Source organism: Ochlerotatus camptorhynchus, unplaced genomic scaffold (genome assembly GCF_037179485.1).
Source record: "Ochlerotatus camptorhynchus isolate MF236.1 unplaced genomic scaffold, CSIRO-AGI_Acam_v1.1 ptg000333l, whole genome shotgun sequence".
Taxonomy (NCBI): Eukaryota; Metazoa; Arthropoda; class Insecta; order Diptera; family Culicidae; genus Ochlerotatus; species Ochlerotatus camptorhynchus.
The window spans coordinates 2,733-22,088 of record NW_027040821.1 but is presented as its reverse complement, the minus strand read 5'-3'; the positions used below and the strand labels follow the sequence as shown (position 1 = coordinate 22,088).

General features: G+C 36.7%; 1 protein-coding gene across 1 annotated transcript; it reads right to left on the bottom strand.

Moving 5' to 3' along the window:
* Positions 1 to 11,854: 11,854 nt before the first annotated feature.
* On the bottom strand, positions 11,855 to 13,294 carry LOC135708728 (ubiquitin-like protein 7). The gene is made up of 2 exons (XM_065230838.1): positions 13,014 to 13,294; positions 11,855 to 12,951 (listed from the first exon to the last, which is right to left on the bottom strand). The coding sequence occupies exons 1-2, from the start codon at positions 13,156 to 13,158 to the stop codon at positions 11,948 to 11,950; spliced, it is 1,149 nt and encodes a 382-aa protein (XP_065086910.1). The 5' UTR covers positions 13,159 to 13,294; the 3' UTR covers positions 11,855 to 11,947.
* Between the last annotated feature and the right edge of the window lie 6,062 nt (positions 13,295 to 19,356).

Below are 19,356 nucleotides of genomic sequence, written 5' to 3'. Positions count from 1 at the left end.
TCGGTTCGTCTGCAAAATATCTTATATAATTGCAGTAGGGTTACGGGATGTAATTTAGCCTTATGTTTGTTGATTTGAATTTTCATTAGATGGCAAACTCGCCACCAGCCTGGCAAATACATATGACAAAATATTTAAAGTACACTGGAAGATGTGAGTTCGGAAAAATCAACAGTTTTCTTTAGAGCCTGCTACATCCAAATTGTGTTTATCAGATTTTAATCATTGGACATAATTAAACTTGTCCCAAAACAAAAGGCAGTTAAAAAATTAAAAAAAAAACACTTCCCTCGGATATGGGGTATGGATATGGGGTAAGTGGGATGGTTTGATTACTTGACATGACTAGGATCTACAATTTTATGACTCTGAATTCAAGTTATAAATTAAAGAAAGTGGAAAAACTCGGTTAAAATTTCAGGAGATACAAATTAATGCACTCATCAGGGTCTAGATAATAATACATATACATTGGAATTCTGTGACGAAAAACCGCATAAGTTAATTGAAAAACATCTTCATTAAATCACAGGCAACATAAATATTGCCGTGAAAAGCCTTGCTGTTGGTGAAATTAAAAAAATAATAAGTATTTCCGTTTAATTTGCACATAATCAAACAAAAATTGGAGAAACATTTGGGCGTTTTATTACATTGATTTCAGGATAATCCGTCAAAATCACTAAAATTAACAAAATATCACTTTTTAATGAGTGTATATCATGCAAAGTTCTGTAAGATAATCTAAGGCTGTGAACCATTTGCCGAGTTAAATTTAACTCGTGGTTAAAAGTGACATATCGAAAGTTATTTTCTATGTTCGAAAATCTCTGTGCTGTCGATCGACCGGTTTATGAGAAGAACTCAGCCACGGGTGTCAAAATTTAACTTATTGTCTGTCAGAAATAACCACGCTCGGATAGCAGGGTTAATCGATAACTTTCCATCTGTCAAATTTTAACCATAAAAGTTAAAAAAATCCACCAAATGGTTTAGAGCCTAAATGCATCCATTCTATAACTCATATAATATATATTTAGTTTAAATGCTTCTTCAAAGTTCCGTTTCTATCGGGATCCAACTTATCCCACGTTTGCGAATTGCATGGGGTAAGTAAGACTTGTAATTAGTCTATTTAGGCTGTGAACCATTTGGCGAGTTAAATTTAACTCGTGGTTATAAGTGACATTTCGAAAGTTATTTTCTATGTTCGAAAATCCCCGTGTGATCGAACGACCGGTTTTCGAGCCACGGTTGTCAAAATTTAACTTCTTGTCTGTCAGAAATAACCATGCTCGGATAGCAGGGTTAATCGATAACTTTTCATCTGTCAAATTTTAACCAAAAGTTAAAATAATCCACCAAATGGTTCAGAGCCTTAATAACATGAAAATATCGAAGTTTTCCATCGAGAATTATTGAATCGATTTATTCTGATTGCCATAGAACAATTTCTGCAAAATTGACCAATTATTGATCGTAATATTTGTTCTGGAAATTTAACATGGCTGATAGATGTATTGCAATTGATCGTTAGATAAAAGAATAACCAAAAATTTTCTGTAAAGATTACTTAATTTAATTTAATTTTGAGCTAATAATAGCTTATCTTACAACTGAGCATTATTAGGGTCTGGTGGGGCAAGAGTGCCACCTTAACAATTGTACCTTCTTTATATGCCAAACAGTGGATATGGATAGGAGTTTACATCCATTTCCCCTATATCAATCAAAATTTGATCACTGATTAGCATATCACAATGATTGGTAAACGTCAGTAAACAATGTGAGGTGTGCAACAATCGGAAAATTACCATATAAAAGATTATATTTGATTTCAAGATCATTATAGTTTGTAAAATATTACTAAATTTGGGCTTTTGCTCGAGTTTCTTCCACATTTGTTAGCATTAGGATTGTTAGATAAAATTTATAATATTTCTGTCACACAAGACCATGTTCCCACTTTCCCCCAAGTTCCACTTCCCCCATGTATACATTACAATCTTCAAAGGATAGATCGAAACCAATTGAGTTCAGCTTTTGGTAGAATGATCAAATTCACCCATTCATATTTTGAACCACCCTACTGTCGGTGGACGCATGTTACTGTATTCTGGGTGTTCTTGAGAAAACTTCGAGCAAAGATTCAAAACATGTTTTTTTTTTCTATCGAGACATTTCTTTGTAAAGTAGTTTTCCACCAATATTCCGACATTAAGATGAAAATATTCTAAATTTGTGTAAAGAAGATAATATTTCCTTCTGAAAGAACTACTCATGCTCAACAGGAAGGAAAATATCAGATAATTTATTGTTTTCCCTGTTTGTTCATGAGCTATCTACCTATCCTCTTCTAAGACCATTCTCTAGCTAATAAATTATCACACTAAAACCAAAGAACAATACTAAACTAAAACTTCATGCGGACTCGTTGGCTATGGAACGCGATATTTTTGAGCGACAAATTGCCTTCAACGAATTTTTCTCCATTGCTCGTCAGCAAGTCCTCATCAGTTGGCAACAAAAATAGAATGATGGTGTTTTGGGAAGATGGCTACATTCTTCCGAGTAACCAACAAGTACTTTAAAGTTGCATTCCGTCAGCATTATGGACACATAGAATTTCTATCATTAAAAACCGACCAGCTCTATAGATCTCTCGCATGCTGCTGTAAGACCGAAAAAGGCGAAATAATCGTCCAGTATAATCAAAGAAGAATACTAAGATGATACAGTCGGAAGAAAAACTTTCTATTTTAGTGTCCTATTTCACGGTCCCTTCCATCCAATGAATACCCTCCGTATGCAAGGTAATTTGTGGTTTTGCTGCCCCCTCGGTAGAGATGAAATTTGGCGCACTTTTTTTTATCAAAACAATCACACCAAAATCAGAGATGTCCCATTTTTTAACGTAAGACTACGTCTGTGATTTCCATATGAAGGTACACTTTGTGAAAACCAAAAATGAAACATGTAACAAAATTATGAAAGATTTTGAACGTTAGTAAATCAGCTGCCCCTGAACCAATTTCAATAATTTTATCACCAATCGATCAGAAATATTTCTACGCATCTGTAAAATTTAAGACTTTATCATTTTTCAAAATGTCACTATTCAAAATTGCACGAATGTGCAACTGTTGCTATGATAATTAAAATTATCACCGATTACCTGTGAAAAGCGATTTTCCCTAACACAGATTTCAAAGTTGAATTCCATCCAGCCTCACCAAACGATGTTTATTAAATCACCGCGTGGTGAGTGGTGGTCTTCTCCAGTACCCAACGAAAGGCTGCCTGCTAGTAGCGAGCTGCAGCCCTCATGACCATCCATAGAAGGAGGAAAAAGCCGCACAGCTATTGATTAAAATCAGTAGCTCTTCATGAGTCACTGTGGGCCATCTATTTCAAGTGCGTCATACTAAAAAGTATAAACAGAGAGAACCCCGCTCAAATTCCTATTCCTACACAAAGCACAAGCTCCTGCTGCAGTTAACAAATAAGATTTATTATATAATGCCTTGTTCAGACTACAGAGTTATAACATGTTATAGCGCTATCTTGATGGTGGTTTCTGGGTTGCAATTATTTGACAACCGTTATAACATGTTATAACTCTCCAGTCTGGACAGCGTTTAAGACCACGTAGTCCTACGTCACCATTGCTTACAACCCCATAGGGCTGTCCCTTGTAGTTTTAATTACTTGATTAACAACTAATCGATTATTTTTTGATCGCTGTGCTGTAATTTTTCCACCAATGAGAGTGCAGCACATGTTTGAAAAGATCGGTGATGATCCTCTGGAGAAGTTAATGCTTATATCGGCATGATATAACCGATTACAAATATTTTACTTTTCGGTTTGTTAATCGATTAATCGAGTATTCGAATGAAAATCAGCCATCACTAGATGAATGTGAAACGTCATTTCAAATATAAGGACCGTACATAAATAATGATACAATTTGAAAGGGACCGGGGCTAATCACAAATTACGTCCCCCGGTAACTGAAATAAACACGAGTGTTCACCGGTATAATAATGCTTGAGTTGAGTCTCCAAAGAGCTTTTACGATTGCTGATATTAGACCTGAAGAGAAATGTCAAACCGAGTAAAAGTAATTGCATGTTCTTACTTTATCGACATTGAAAGAAGCAAATTTAAACAAAAATATTGATGGACCTTTTCATCTCTTTCACTCTTACACACATGCTTCCGGCTTCGCCTAGTTTTTTTTTATGTGATTGACATTGGCGTTGCTAGACAATTTATCTGGAGGGGGCCTAGGTAATTCTGGAGGGGGCCTAGATAAATCTGGAGGGGCCTAGATAATTCTGGAGGGGCCTAGATAATTCTGGTGGAGGCCTAGATAATTCTGGAGGGGGCCTGGTCCCCCTGGCACCCCCATTAGCTACGCCAATGGTGATTGATTTTGCGACTCCAACAGAGGGTCAATATTTAATAATTTATTCTGCGGGCCGCTGGAAAATATCGATCTAAGAAAGCGTAAAGAGGAAGTACAGTAATGGTAAATTGTTAGCTTTATTACTTTTAACCACTTGAGAAAGGATGACACATTGAAACAATGAGGCGCTCTAAATTAGTTCCAGCTTGCAATGGCGGAATTTTACTCAATGATATCATGAAGGATAGTAACAAATATTCGGTTCCGTCTGATTTGATTGATTTCCTCTTCCATCAAACCGCAGAGCTTCTACAGTAATGGATATTGTACTGAAACTTCTTATCACCATTTCTACTATCTACACGGATAGAAATCTCCTTATACTTTTTGGCAAATATCTATTGCTGATTATTCATAAAATGTATAAGTCAACTAATAAGCAGACGCCTTGCAAAAAGTTAAGGAAGATCATGTGTCAAATGATGATGATGATGGTCCCACCTCTTGCCCCTACAAAGGTTTGAGCTGGACGATTTATCTTTAAGATAATTAAATATGATATTTTAACCAGGTTGGCAAACAAAATCGAACTGGTTTCAGTTACAGATATAAATTCCCTCTAGAGTTTACAGTTGCTTCACGCTTCCGCCGTCATTGCGCTTGGGCCTTTAATGAACAATCAACAAAGCATCCTATTACACTAGTAACCCCGCAATCTGATGCTATCATAATTTTCAGCAATGTCAGGAATGCTCACGAACCCCCAACATTTGCCAGAAAACTTACTACTAACTCAAGGTATCTTCCAAATAAGCTTCAACGGCGCCGGTGGTGTAGTGGTAAGCGTGATTACCTCTCACCCCAGCAGGCCTGGGTTCAATCCCAGTCGGCGCCGCCGGGATGTTCTGAGGCATAACATCTCTGATCACGCCTTCCTTCGGATGGGAAGTAAAGCCGTTGGTCCCCGGTTCATGAGTTGATGGGTCGATAGGTAGGGTCCAGGTGTGGGAGCTGCCTTTCTGGCACGTCGGTAGCATTGGTGCTCAGCACGGAAAACAAGATCGACGGAAAAAACAAACCAAAGGAAAAAAAAAAATAAGCTTCAAAATTGCCTTTTTTTATCAAATGTTAAATTCAGTCCTCTATATTCGTAATACGCGCGCGAGGCTCAAACCTTTGTAGACTACTATTTTTTTTACTACTACTATTAAATCATAAATCAAAAATCCATCATCACTATCGTGGCGAACACAATAGTTTTCGCAGTGCTACAATAATTATTAAAAAGTCGTTATAACAGCTATCCATACAAAATAATCCGTTAAAAATAACTTCGTCAAGATACATAATTTGTCAATTCATAAAAAAAAATCACTGGATAACCGTTCAAAAGACAGTTTTAACGTGTGAAATGCAATGTCTCTTAAATTCTGCTAATGTTGTTGAACGTTTAATGTGTCTAGGCATCGAATTGAAAACATTTATTCCTTTGAAAAATAATGAATTCTGTGAAGTCAAGAAATGTGGTGTTCTTATTTCATCCGCGTTTCTAGTATTATATCTATGATAGTCACTTCCTCTTTCAATTCGATCACACAAATATCGAGGTAGCAAACCGTTAACTACTTTAAAAATGAACACCATAGTCAAATATACAATTCTTTGCTTCACCGACAACCATTGTAAGGCGTCTAGCATCAAAGTTGAGGAAGTGAATCTATTACATCTCAAAATCAAACGCATTATTTTATTCTGCAAACGCTGTAATCTCGATATTTGTGTTGCATTGGACAGAAATAAAATGGATGGGCAAAAGTCTAGATGAGGAGAGATGATTGATTTGTATAGCTGTATTTTACTGGCAATAGTTAAATCGTTTTTCAATCGACATAGAATTCCATACTTCTTGGCAATTTTCTTGATGACATTGTCAATGTGAGAGTTGAACTTAAGTTTGTCATCAATAATCACGCCAAGATATTTAATCTCCTGAACGCGATCAATAGTCTCATCATCAATTACAACAGAGACGTTCTCATTTAATCGATTCCGCGAAATCACCATAAATTTAGTTTTACTTGTATTCAATTTTAACTGCTTACACTTCAACCATCTACTTAGATACTGCAAATTTTCATTCAAGTGTGAGACGGCAACTTCTAAATCCTTAGCTGCAATGAATAACACAGTATCATCTGCAAAAAGATTAATGTCGCAAAACCGTAAAACACGTCGCAAGTCATTAATATACATAATACATAAAAGGGGCCCTTATACACTTCCCTGGGGCACTCCAAGGTTGTTCCCCACGGGACTGGAAACAGAATCATTAAAAACAGTCCGTTGAGTTCTGTCAGACAAATAGCTTTCAAACCATTTATATGCAGTACTCGTAATTCCAAAGCGCTTGATTGTACTTAACAGTAAGGGCCTAGAAATTGTTTCAAAAGCGCGTTTCAGATCCAAAAAAACAGCAACAATAGTATCTTTACGCTCCAAGTTGTCTTTCCACTTTGCTAACACCAAATTCAATGCAGTTTCACAAGAATGCCCTTCCCGATATCCCGATTGTTCTGGTATCAACAAAGAGTTGCTATTCAAATACTCCAACAGCTGGCCTTTAACAACAAGTTCTAAGATTTTCTCTAAAGTGTGCAACATGTTGATGGGACGAAACTCTTCGGCTTTAATCGTTCCAGCAACTTTTTGAATAGGAACCACTAAGGATTCCTTCCAAATTTGTGGTACATGTCCATTCTGCAATGATTTATTAATAAGGTCCAGAAAGATGTGGCCAATGACATGAAAGCAATCTTGAATAACTCTAGCATTAACATTATCTACTCCAGCCGATTTTCCTAATGAAAAACAAATAACTCTAAGTTCATCTAATGTGATTGGGTGAAAAACTTCAAATCTGCAACTACTATTAACTGGCTGTTTTATTTCGTCAGGTTCATCGACCAATTCAATGGATTGATTAATCAATGAAACACTTTCGACAAAATAATCATTAAACTTAGATGCAATTACTTGTTCTGACTGTTATAATGTGCCATTAAAAGTTATGGACCGCTGTTTGCAATTACTAGGTTTTAATAAAGATTTCAAAATTTTCCATAACTCTTTGCTGTTGTTTTGATGCTGATCAATCTTCCTTTGAACATATTCACAACGAGTTTTCTTTATCGATTGTGAATACTTATTACGCGCGATTGTGTACCTAGTCCAATGATTGTCATTATTAGATCTACAAAACTTTTTGTACCATTTGTCCCTTTTCCGTTTAAGACGCAAAAGATCCAAATTGTACCAGCTGTTCGAGTTTTTCAAAGAAACAAACTTTTGCTCAACTAGTTGATTGGTACACGTTTTCAAAGCGTTATTAAGAACAGCTGTAGATTCATCTAAGTTACCGTCCGCGAATGGAAAATCCAGGCTTCTCTCAACAAGGTTTGAAACAGCTTGCTTCGAATATTTCCTCCAGCACTTCAATTTTAAAAAATTATCGTTATCGTTAACATGGTCTAAGACATTAATCACTAAAGTCTCATGATCGGTTTTGTTCAAATCAGTATCCGTAACTGAACAAATGGAATCAAAATTGTAATAAACGTGGTCAATTAAAGTTCTACTGTGCCTGGAAATACGCGTATATTCATTAACCGTTTGCTTTAAATTAAAAAAAACTCAGCTAAACGCTTCAAATGATTCGAATTATGGTTATCACGCCAATTAATATTAAAATCACCAGCCAATATATTTAATTTACTAGAATCAAGGAATGTCTCGAGCCAGTTCTCTAAAACTTCAACAAAACGCTGGTCACTAGAACTGGGAGAATGATACAAAACACCATAATTACCCGTCTTCATGCCACGTACAACTGTAATGCCCAAGAACCAGTTGCCATCAATAACTTCGTTGGTACGAAGGTTGAATTGAACTGATTCTTTGACATAAATAGCAACACCGCCAGTGTGTCTAGAATGTGATAAACAAGCAGCAACAATATATCCCGGAATACTATACTGATCAAAAGCTTCAGTTTCTACAATATGAGTTTCAGATAATAAAACTAAAAGAGGACGTTTTTCCTCAACAATCTGACGTAATGCTACGTAGTTTGTTGACAACCCCGCAATATTCAAGTATAAAAAATCGAATTGATTCACATTCCTGGAACTTGGCTGCTATTTATTGAAACGCAAGCTGCTTTTCTTCTGATCAAAAAGTCTTTTATAGAGCAAACATTCCGAGCTAAATGCGGCATGGTTGACGTCCAAGTTCATTTTTCGTTCTTTATTCATTTTCAAATAATTAATACATTTCAATACAGTTGACGTACACTCCGACGTTTTGTGTTGTTGGCTGCACCTAGAGCATCTATCACATTTTTTGCAATCCATGCTCTTGTGTCCAAATTCTCCACATTTGAAGCATCTCAACACATTAATCGCGGGAACTATCGAGCACCGATCAAACCCTACATTTAGTTTTTTCGCACATAACAAACATTTATAAGTTTCGACATCGACTTCAATTACAACACTAAACTTGTTATAAGTGAAGCGTGGATTTTCAAACATGTTCACTACTTTTACATCATTAATAGCGATGTCTTCATTTTGACTTTTTAAGTAGTCAATAAAGACATCGGAGGAAAACTGATCGCTCATGCCTACTATTTTTAATCTTGGCACCGAAGTGGGAACAACAGCACTATATTTTTCACCCAGATTGCTTTCAATACCATTTTTTACATCACTTACGTTTGCTCCTGTTGCACACTCAACAATAATGGAGCCATCTTTACCATTCCTAAAATTACTGATTTTGTGTGTTTTTGGATTCAACTGAGTTTTCAAAAACTTACGAGTATCTTCGCAAGGTTGTTTGGACTCTTTCGGTTTAATCACAATGACCGGACGAGTCTTACGATTATCTGGTTTGTTACTTTTACTATTACTGTTACTATTAGTTTTACTTTGACTAGCACGACTATGTCTTTTTACAACATCCGCAAAACTCGCATTTTCTTGAAAAACAACATCATCATCATATAAGTGGTCACACATACCTTTTATGAATTCTTATAGGACCTATGTGGTCCTATGGAATGTATAAGGCTGATGTTTTGGCAAAAATGTATAAGTTAAACACATGAATAAAATAATTGATTTTCGTTTCGTGTATCAATGTTAAATGTTATCGCATCGTTTGAATCCTTCCCGAACACCACCTGCATCTTTTTCTTCCGAGGGGATGGTCCTAGGCACATGTAGGTTGGTGTTCTCCTCTTTGCCTCCATGTATCCACTCAAAATACATTCTTCTTCTTCTTCATCTTCTTTCCTTTATTACGACATCATCATGTGTCTCACACTTAATTTTGCGCTTATTGTGAAACACACCCATTTCATGTGTGAATCTTATGCTACACAGCAAAAAAAATGTAATATCGATCAATGTAATCAGGGTTACTTCCACTCACTTGCTATAAAAAAAATGTTTTTCGGAATTATGTAATCATGAAATAGTTAAATGCTAATTAGTACTTGTAAGTTACAAGAAGAGGTCATGAAGTATATGTTCACATAAAATCTGTCAATATTGCTTTCAGTGCGTCACAATCAGCGATTTTACGACTCGTGAGCGCTCACTCTGAGTGAACGCTCACGAATCATAAGATCGCTGATTGTGACGCTCTCAAAGCGAAATTGTCAGGTTTTATGAGTCAAGCACATACCTTACACCCTCTTTTTCTTACTTACAAGTGCAACATAGCATTATAACATCTAATGATTGCATAATTCCAAAAATATTTTTTTCTAGCAAGTGAGTGGAAGCAACCCTGAATGTAATTCAAGCTGATGTATGAAATAATGATGTAATAGCAAAAAGCAGATACAATATTACATCAATGAATGTAATTTTGTTCGCAAAATCGATGTACATCGTACAACGTTATATTACACAACCGATGGATTGACCTGGTTGCAGCAGTTTGGATGTAATATTCAACAACTTTTTTTTCTGTGTATGAATCATGCCTGAACACTGTGGATTTGAATTGTGACACACTTGGATTCTATGTGCCTCATTTGGTGATATCAATAGCTTTGCACATCATAGTTCAATATTCTACTTTATCGAATTCTACTTTACCGACTCTAAAAATGAATCGACAAATATATAAACAAAACTGCCAGAGGCCAGAGCTTTCATATATCTTTTTGATGGGTCTGATTTGGGATTCGATCATGGACTTTTGGGGTGTGCTGCTGCCGGAGTCTTCGTTCGATCTCACTGTACCACGATTGTTCTCATATTTGAGTCGTGTTGATACACACTTAGAAATTATCGTCGACTTCGGTAATTTGTGCAATTCAATTCAATTGCTTTTCAGCTACTTTGAAACTAAATCTCCACTAAAATAACAAGATTTGATCTTTTAAACAAGGTTGAACATGTTTTGATATAATTTTCAAATTCAATAGCCTTTAAAATGAAGGTCAGAGTATTACCGAACGTTCAGCTGTTCTGATTTCGGTAAAATTTACCGAACACGGAAACAAAATCTTAGTGTGTAGGATAAAGTCTTGTTTTCGATGTTGAGCTTTCTGAGCAAGCAATTCACATCGCATTGAAATGCAAAACAATTTAAATTCATGTGTTTTCAACAGTAGTGTGATTCTATGTGCAATACACTTGAATAGATAGTGTTTGAAACACTATAAATTAACGTGTATAACACATTGAACCAAGGTGAAATACAATTAAAGTAAATATGATAGTGCATTTAAAAAGCAAGTGTTTAAACACTTCGCGATCAAACGTGTGGAATTTTTTGAGCGATCGATTGCCAGCCATTGACGGCAATCGAATGTGCAGGAAGGCAGCTTTTCCACACCTTCCAATCAAACAACATGGGCCGGGACCAACGGATTTATACTTCCCTTCCGAAGGAAGACGTGACCAGATATTTCTATGCCTCAGAAAAATTTCACCGACCTCGGCTGGGATTGACCCCAGACCAATCGGGGTGAGAAAGCAGTCACGCTTACTACTACACCACCGGCGCCGGCTCAAGACATTCTGAATGATTGAAGATGTGCATTCGCTCTTATTTCTCTGTTTTGTTTTTATAGGTAATAAACACAGAAAAAAAAACCACCTAACTTGAAATGACAGATCACTGCATCAATTTAGCATGCGGACCGCTTTTCCATACAAATAAAAAAAAATTGTATGAAAACTACGGTTTGAACAAAAACAAAAATATGGGTGATAGTTTTATTTCCATGTTCGAGTGATCATCATTTTAACTACTCGAATGAACTGGTTAATTGAACATATATTAAAGTTGAGTAAAAATCGTAACTCTGGAGAATGGGGCCGACTGAGGTACCATAAAGAAATTTGCAACATTTTACGAAGGATGCATACTAATCAGAAGATTTATTAGTTTGATGGGTTTACAAACCGTTTATCAGGATAGGCATATTGTAAAGATTATGAATATGTTTCGTAAAATTTAATTGGCCATCCCACTGAACACCAAATTGACGGCAGCTTCTACGTTCCCATTGCACACGATCAGCGCTTGGAGATTCGTTTCAGTATCAGTCAGTCCCATTTCTCTCATTTGTTCCACTTCGGCACGATATTTGCTGAGGCTTGCTTCCAAGGTTGAGTGCTGAGACTGCGTCTGAGCGCCGACGTCATTGTCCGCGACCGGCGCAGGACCACCAGATGAAGGTGACGTGTCCATCGGTTCCGGTTCGTTTGGATTGGTGCTGGATCGTCGTTGCGACTGAATTACTTCCGTAAGGGCGTCCATGAACATAGACGACGTTATGCGATTGGAAGCAGGAGCACTACTGGAAGTAGAGGGCTGATTTGTTTGATCGGTGCTCTCGCGGTTATCAGCATCCCTCTGAGATATATTCGACAGAGAATTGTATGATGAAGACCCAGCAATTGCCAGAGCCGAAGCTAGCTGATCAGCAGTGATACGCCGTGCCGAGCGAACCCCGGTGGAAGTTGTAGGTGATGTGTTATCATCACTTGACGACGAATCTGATAGTGCGTCATCCAGTGCACTTTCGATTGTAGGCGAAAATGTAGTAGACTTCGAAATCATCTTCGAGTTGAGTAGCTGGACAATTGAGCGAGAAGCTTCAATTAGGATATAATGCTTTTCGGCTACGCGACGAATTGTTTCAGGCTGTTGCATGGACGACAGCAATATAGGATCTTTCAAGATAGATAAAGCCCACAGATCTTTGCGAATCGCAGGGTTGGCATCTAGTGCATTCTTCATAAATTCCGGATGCCGAACTTTCTGGAAGTTAGACGAATCTACAGTTCGCCATAAACCCAATATCTCCTGTACATCCGCTTCCGTAAAATTATGCACTTCCTGTGGAGTTGGTGATTCCGCCTTTCTTTGAATAAGATGAATCATAGAACCATTTTCTACTCCTTTGTCTTTAAGAATATCATCGTCCTGTAGCAAGTCTCCGCAGTAGATTAAATCTGCAAAATGAAAATTATTATGAATATTATAGAAATTCACTTTGTTGTCGTGTTCTACTTACCAAAATCCCCATCAGAAAAATCGCGTATTGCCTTGCTGGCTTCTTCGCGTAATTGCACTGTTTTGTTGTCCAAGTCGAAATTTTCTACCTTTATTTTCTGATACGATTTGAACGGCAAATGAACACCAAGGTAGAGAAAGGGCATTTTAAGGCCAGGCTGCGTTTTCGTAAGCACAAATTACTGTTCAAAACAGCAGAATTTACTGAGAAAATCCAGATAAGCTTCCAAGTTTTACAGCGAGTTGGGAAAAATGACTTGTCAATATTCTTTAGATCAAAACAAAGTCAATCGCCGACGAACGAGGAGCGACAGCTGTCAAGAATATATCTGCACGCTCGTTCGTTGTTCTCCTAATTGAGTTAACTTATACTCATTTTCATCCTTTTCATCACTTCTTGGTATACACGTCAATGCAATGGATTTATGAATTTGAGTAACTTTGACTCAACATGAAATAAATAAACGTGGACCTCAATTTTAAGTTCTAGTTACCTCTATGGTTCTAGCCCGTTTATAAACAAAAAATTTACACATGTTATCGTGCTGTACCGTTTATGTTGAGGTTTTCCGAAAAAAAACATTTATCTCGGAAACCAAACTTGGTTGCAATTTAATAGGTTGCTTACACTGAGGCAAACAAACTTAAGAATTTCATATATGGCTCGACTTATGTGATTTCATAAGCGTGACTTGCACGCTTAGTGAAGTTCATCCGAATATGGGTCAAAACTACCCAAATGAATCCGATCTACTTTGTTCATTAATTTGCACCGAGTGGCAGGCGCGTACACAGCAAAAAAAAAATGTAATATCGATCAATGTAATTCAAGCTGATGTATGAAATAATGATGTAATAGCAAAAAGCAGATACAATATGACATCAATGGATGTAATTTTGTTCGCAAAATCGATGTACATCGTGCAACGTTATATTACACAACCGATGGATTGACCTGGTTGCAGCAGTTTGGATGTAATATTCAACAACTTTATTTTTCTGTGTAGGCAACATTGTTATACCGTGACAGCGGGCCCAGCACAGCAAAATAAATGATTTGAGCCCGGGATATGCTGCATACTGTCAAACGCTGCTGTTGGGATAGGCCTTGTCACTGGCCTGTTAATTTGTCAACTTGTCACTCCCAACATAGTTTCCCCATTTTTGGGTAAGTTCAATTTTAAACGATCTGGGTGGATTCTACCCAAATTTGGGTGGTTTTGAAATAGCGTGCATAATCGCGAAAAAGTGAACATACACTCAAAAATATTACTATACTCACAAAGATTAAAATTTAATCATTAAATCATTAAATTTTTTATGGCTTACCTACACGGTAACGGCAAAATACCTAATAATGACTAAAGAGATAAGTGGCGTTTAACGCTCGCACACTAGTGGGAGCAACGCCGTGTAAAGTTTGTTGTTTATTATTTTCCTCTGGCTAACCTAACAAATGTATGAAAGTAGATCTGTCAAAATGAGTTTGACATCGAATAAAATAATTGATTTTCGTTTCGTGTAGGTAATCAAATGGCATACTTTAAAAAAAATCACATTTTTTGGTGTAAATACAGAAATCTAAAAAATATGTCTATGTTGACCATAGCATGCTATAATGGATCAATGAAAATGCTGAGGTTTGACAGAACTGTGTCGTGGCTACCACAGTATTTTACATTTGATCGTCCATATACAGCAGTGCCAAAAGTAGGTTGTGGTGGGTTCAAAACTTGACCATCTAAGTTGATCAATTACAAATGGCATCAAAATTCGATTTTTTAAAAACATTTAGGCATGTGAAAAATCAAAATCTCGGTAGGTTTTTTACACGGTTTTTTTACACGGTAATATCATAGAGGTAACTCTAAGACAAGTAGGTCCCGAAGAAACGTGCTCAACTTTTTGGCTCACCTCTGGTACTATCTTCGGTCCCAAGCTTGTCGAATCACCCCTCGAAACATAGGAAAAACCAATAACCCCTCATTTTATCTGTCAAACTTTCATAGCGAATCAAAACAAACATTGCGTAGTACTAGAATTTCGACTAGAATAGGGTACGTTTATCGTTTGCTTGGGACCAATAGGCTACTAAAGTGGTGAGCCAATTTAAAATCGTTAGTTTCGTATTGATTGTTGGTAATATCCCCCGTGTAAAAAAAGACTTGAGTGTACTGTTTTCCAGCAAACTTCTGTCCAAACAGATTTACTGGAAAACCAGCCAAATTTATTTTGCTGGAATGATTGCTGGCTAGCAAAATTTTGCTGGTGCCCTGCAATAAAAAATGAGTGTGTGGGATTGAACATATACCCATTAGGGTCAGAAGCAGTCACGCTTACCACTACACCACCGGCGCTGGCACAACAGTCTAGTCCACAACACTCAACTTTCTTTCTTCTTTCCTTTATTTAACGTCGGTCTCTGTTCCGCAATCTAGTGCCAATCACCGACGGACATCGATTGCCACGTAGGACATCGCACCTAGTAATCCTGTATATACCCTAATAAACGGGTATCATACACTAACGATATCAAAGATGGTACGACCATATCACATAAAGTTGGGATGATATCCCGAATTGGTGGTTAGGCGCTTCTTATGGTTTTTGTTTACGCGGTCAGGATTACTATTCGCACCCATTAAACACACATGGGCCGGGACTGGTTATAACATGTGATAACGGTTGTCAAATGATTGCAACGCTAAGCGGCGCCGGTGGTGTAGTGGTAAGCGTGATTACCTCTCACCCCAGCAGGCCTGGGTTCAATCCCAGTCGGCGCCGCCGGGATGTTCTGAGGCATATCATCTCTGATCATGCCTTCCTTCGGATGGGAAGTAAAGCCGTTGGTCCCCGGTTCATGAGTTGATGGGTCGATAGGTAGGATCCAGGTGTGGGAGCTGCCTCCCTGCCGTCGCTAGCATTGGTGCACAGCACGGAAAACAAGCTCGACGGAAAACAAATCAAAGGAAAAAAAAGAGTCCTCTCCAGGCGGGTTCGTATTGGTGCGATTTGCGTGTGTTAGTGAGATGAATTTTTTTGTAAGCTGTGAGAATTTTTTTGTTTGCTGTAAGAACTGTCTTTCTAAAGTCAAAATAAACCGAGGAGGGCGACACATCTAAAATGGCATGTAGATAGCAAACAGTATCAATATCTTTTTTTGGATCAGTGTATTTCTATCAGATTTCACTCTCTAGTATTCGCTGCATCTACTTTTTCGATGCTGCAGAAGATGCAAAAGATAAAGGTATATTTTCTGGTAGATGGCAACAGCGATAACGATTTATTGAGAAAAATGTATTTGGAGTTTGATTGCGCAGTGTGCGTTGGTTAAGTTATCAGCGAATATTAAGCATTTCTTACTAATAATTAGTATTACTCGCTACCGTTTTTACAACCCGGCATTCACTCTGTTATGTAAAGTTAGCGAGAATCCTCATAACGAAGCCTTTTCCAAATATTGTCTACACAAAACCCCGGCAGCAGAGTACGGAAGTGTATGTGCTGCGAAGTGCATCTGAGTAAATATCATTGGCCGAAGATAAAGTAGGGACTTGCACGCAAGTCGTATAAAAAGTTTAAAAATGCGCAAAATTTAGAAAAATACGTTGTTATTTGCAGAGAACTTGAGGCAGAAATATCGTCAGCATATGCGAATTACAATTCGAGAGTAGAGAACAATATAAAATCTGATCCCAAAACGTTCTTTAACTTCACGAACGAAAAAATGAAGTCATGTACATTCCCATCACGCATGCAGTTTGAAGAGTTTGATAGCACTGATAGTGAGGATATTTGTAACCAATTTGCTCGCTTTTTCCAAAACATATATAAGAAATCCAGTAATGCTCTTGATTTGAACTATTTTTCTTACCTACATGAAGGGGAAAATGACGTATCAGTTAATAATATCACTGTTCAAGAAATTTTTATGACTCTTGAAAGTCTCGATGCCGGCAAAGGACCTGGTCCTGATGAAATACCTCCATTTTTATTGAAAAAATTAGCAACTAGTTTTGTTAAACCATTGTTTTGGCTTTACAATTTATCTCTCAAAACAGGTGATTTTCCAAAAATTTGGAAGAAATCATTTTTAGTCCCAATATTTAAATCTGGCAAACGGTCTGACATTAAAAACTATAGAGGTATTGCAATTATTTCATGCATTCCTAAAATGTTTGAAGCAATTGTTAACCAAAAAATATTTAACCAGGTTAAGCATCGCATTTCAAATAATCAACATGGTTTTTTTTAAAGGTCGGTCAACGTCTACTAATCTTTTGGAATTTGTAAACTTTTCTATTGAAGCAATGGATAGAGGCAATACGGTTGAAACCTTATACACTGATTGTAGTAAGGCCTTTGACAGAGTAGACATTCCCTTACTTCTTTTTAAATTAAAACGTTTAGGTATGACAAGTACACTTTTAAAATGGATTGGATCATACTTGACAGAAAGAACACAGATGGTCCGCTTTAAAGGAAAAATATCTTCGCCAGTTAATGTTACCTCGGGAGTTCCACAGGGATCTCATTTAGGTCCTTTATTATTTATTTTATTTGTGGATGACGTGAAGTTTGTGTTAAATCGTTTAAATGTGCTCATATATGCTGACGATATGAAACTGATGGGACGAAAGATGCAAGATTCGAGAGTAGATGAAAGTAGATGACACAGATATAAACAGATAGCGTACGGTAAATAAATAAATAAAGATATGTGTGATTCTTGGTGTGATTAATGATGAAGATAAGATAATGTAGATGTGTCGCCCCCCTCGAAATAAACAACAAAACGAAAACAAACCCTACGCTTGCACGGTAACAGTAAAATACCCTTTTATGAGTAAAAGTTAACCCATTTTTAATAAAAGTGGCTTTACTCATTAATGAGTAAATTATTTTAACAATAATGAGTTTCTGCTAACAGTAGCTAACAGTTAGTACTTAATTGGTATAATAAATTACTCATTAATTATCATTGTCACTTTTATTGACAATGGGTTCACTTTTACTCATAAATGGATGTTTGATTCTTACCGTGCACATGACAGTATACGCTAGTGTGTGTAAAATTATATTATTAGTGTAGTGTTCGTGAGATCCTGCTTGGAGAACTCAATAGGGTATACCGAGGGGGCAGCAAATCCACAAAATTACCTTGCATACGGCGGTATTCATTGGATGAAAGTGACCGTGAAAGAGGACACTAAAATAGAAAGCTTTTTTTCCGACAGTTTAATCTTAGGCTGTGAACCATTTACCGAGTTAAATTTAACTCATGGTTAAAAGTGACATTTCGAAAGTTATTTTCTATGTTCGACAATCCCTGTGCTGTCGATCGACCGGTTTTCGAGAAGAACTCAGCCACAGTTGTCAAAATTTAACTTATTGTCGGTCAGAAATAACCACGCTCTGATAGCAGGGTTAATCGATAACTTTCCATCTTTCAAATTTTAACCAAAAGTTAAAATAATCAACCAAATGGTTCAGAGCCTTAGTATTCTTCTTTAGTATAATTGTAAAGGCCGGCGCACAATAGATACGTTTTCGGGTTTTTTGACAGATAATGCATGGGCTAACTGTCAAAAAACCCGAAAACGTATCTATTGGCAAATCAAAGTTGGCACTCGTGGAGAATAGAAGAACTATAACAGTGATGATGGTTTCAAAATTTTCCACGGGGAAGTATACGAATGCAATCTTAAAATGCTTTTATTTTGCAAATGGAACATTTTATTTAAATCTGGTTGCTGCTACAGTGGTAGAAAAGCTCAAATCTATGTGTACACCTAAAAATCTGAAAAGAAATTAATTTTTCTGTATTATTTGTCTATTGAGTAGTCCTTAAGTTTTCTACTAACATAGCATCAACCAGATTTAAATAAAATGCTCCATTTGCAAAATAAAAGCATTTTAAGATTGCACTCGTATACCTCACACGCAGAAAAAAATATTTTAAACGTAATAATATTTGACGTAAATTTAATAAGAATTTCATTTTGTTTTGGCTGCAAAAAGAAATCATTATTATTTCAACAATCCAGTATCTTTGTTTCTAAAAACCCATGGATTGTTAAATCAAAAAGAAAATATTTTCGAATTTACAAGAGAGCTTTTATGGTTTTGACGTAAGCTGTCAAATTTGGCAGGTGATGGGTCAACAAAAAAATATGTTTGTTTTTAAAAGAGATTTCTTGTTGATTCAATCAATTTATTTTATTTAGACTGACAATATACGCAGTAGAAATAAAAATATGTTTATTGATTCATTATTCAATAATTTGGGATTATTTTTATGTTTTGTTTTCTATTTGTAACAAACAGAATAACAATTGAAACCT

What these genes read in the sequence shown, in the direction of transcription:
- LOC135708728 (XM_065230838.1), bottom strand. Translation starts at nt 13,158, where the DNA reads ATGCCCTTTCTCTACCTTGGTGTTCATTTGCCGTTCAAATCGTATCAG. An exon ending in TTTTTCTGATGGGGATTTTG is followed by an intron (nt 12,952 to 13,013) that starts GTAAGTAGAACA and finishes TTCATTTTGCAG; the next exon opens with ATTTAATCTACTGCGGAGAC.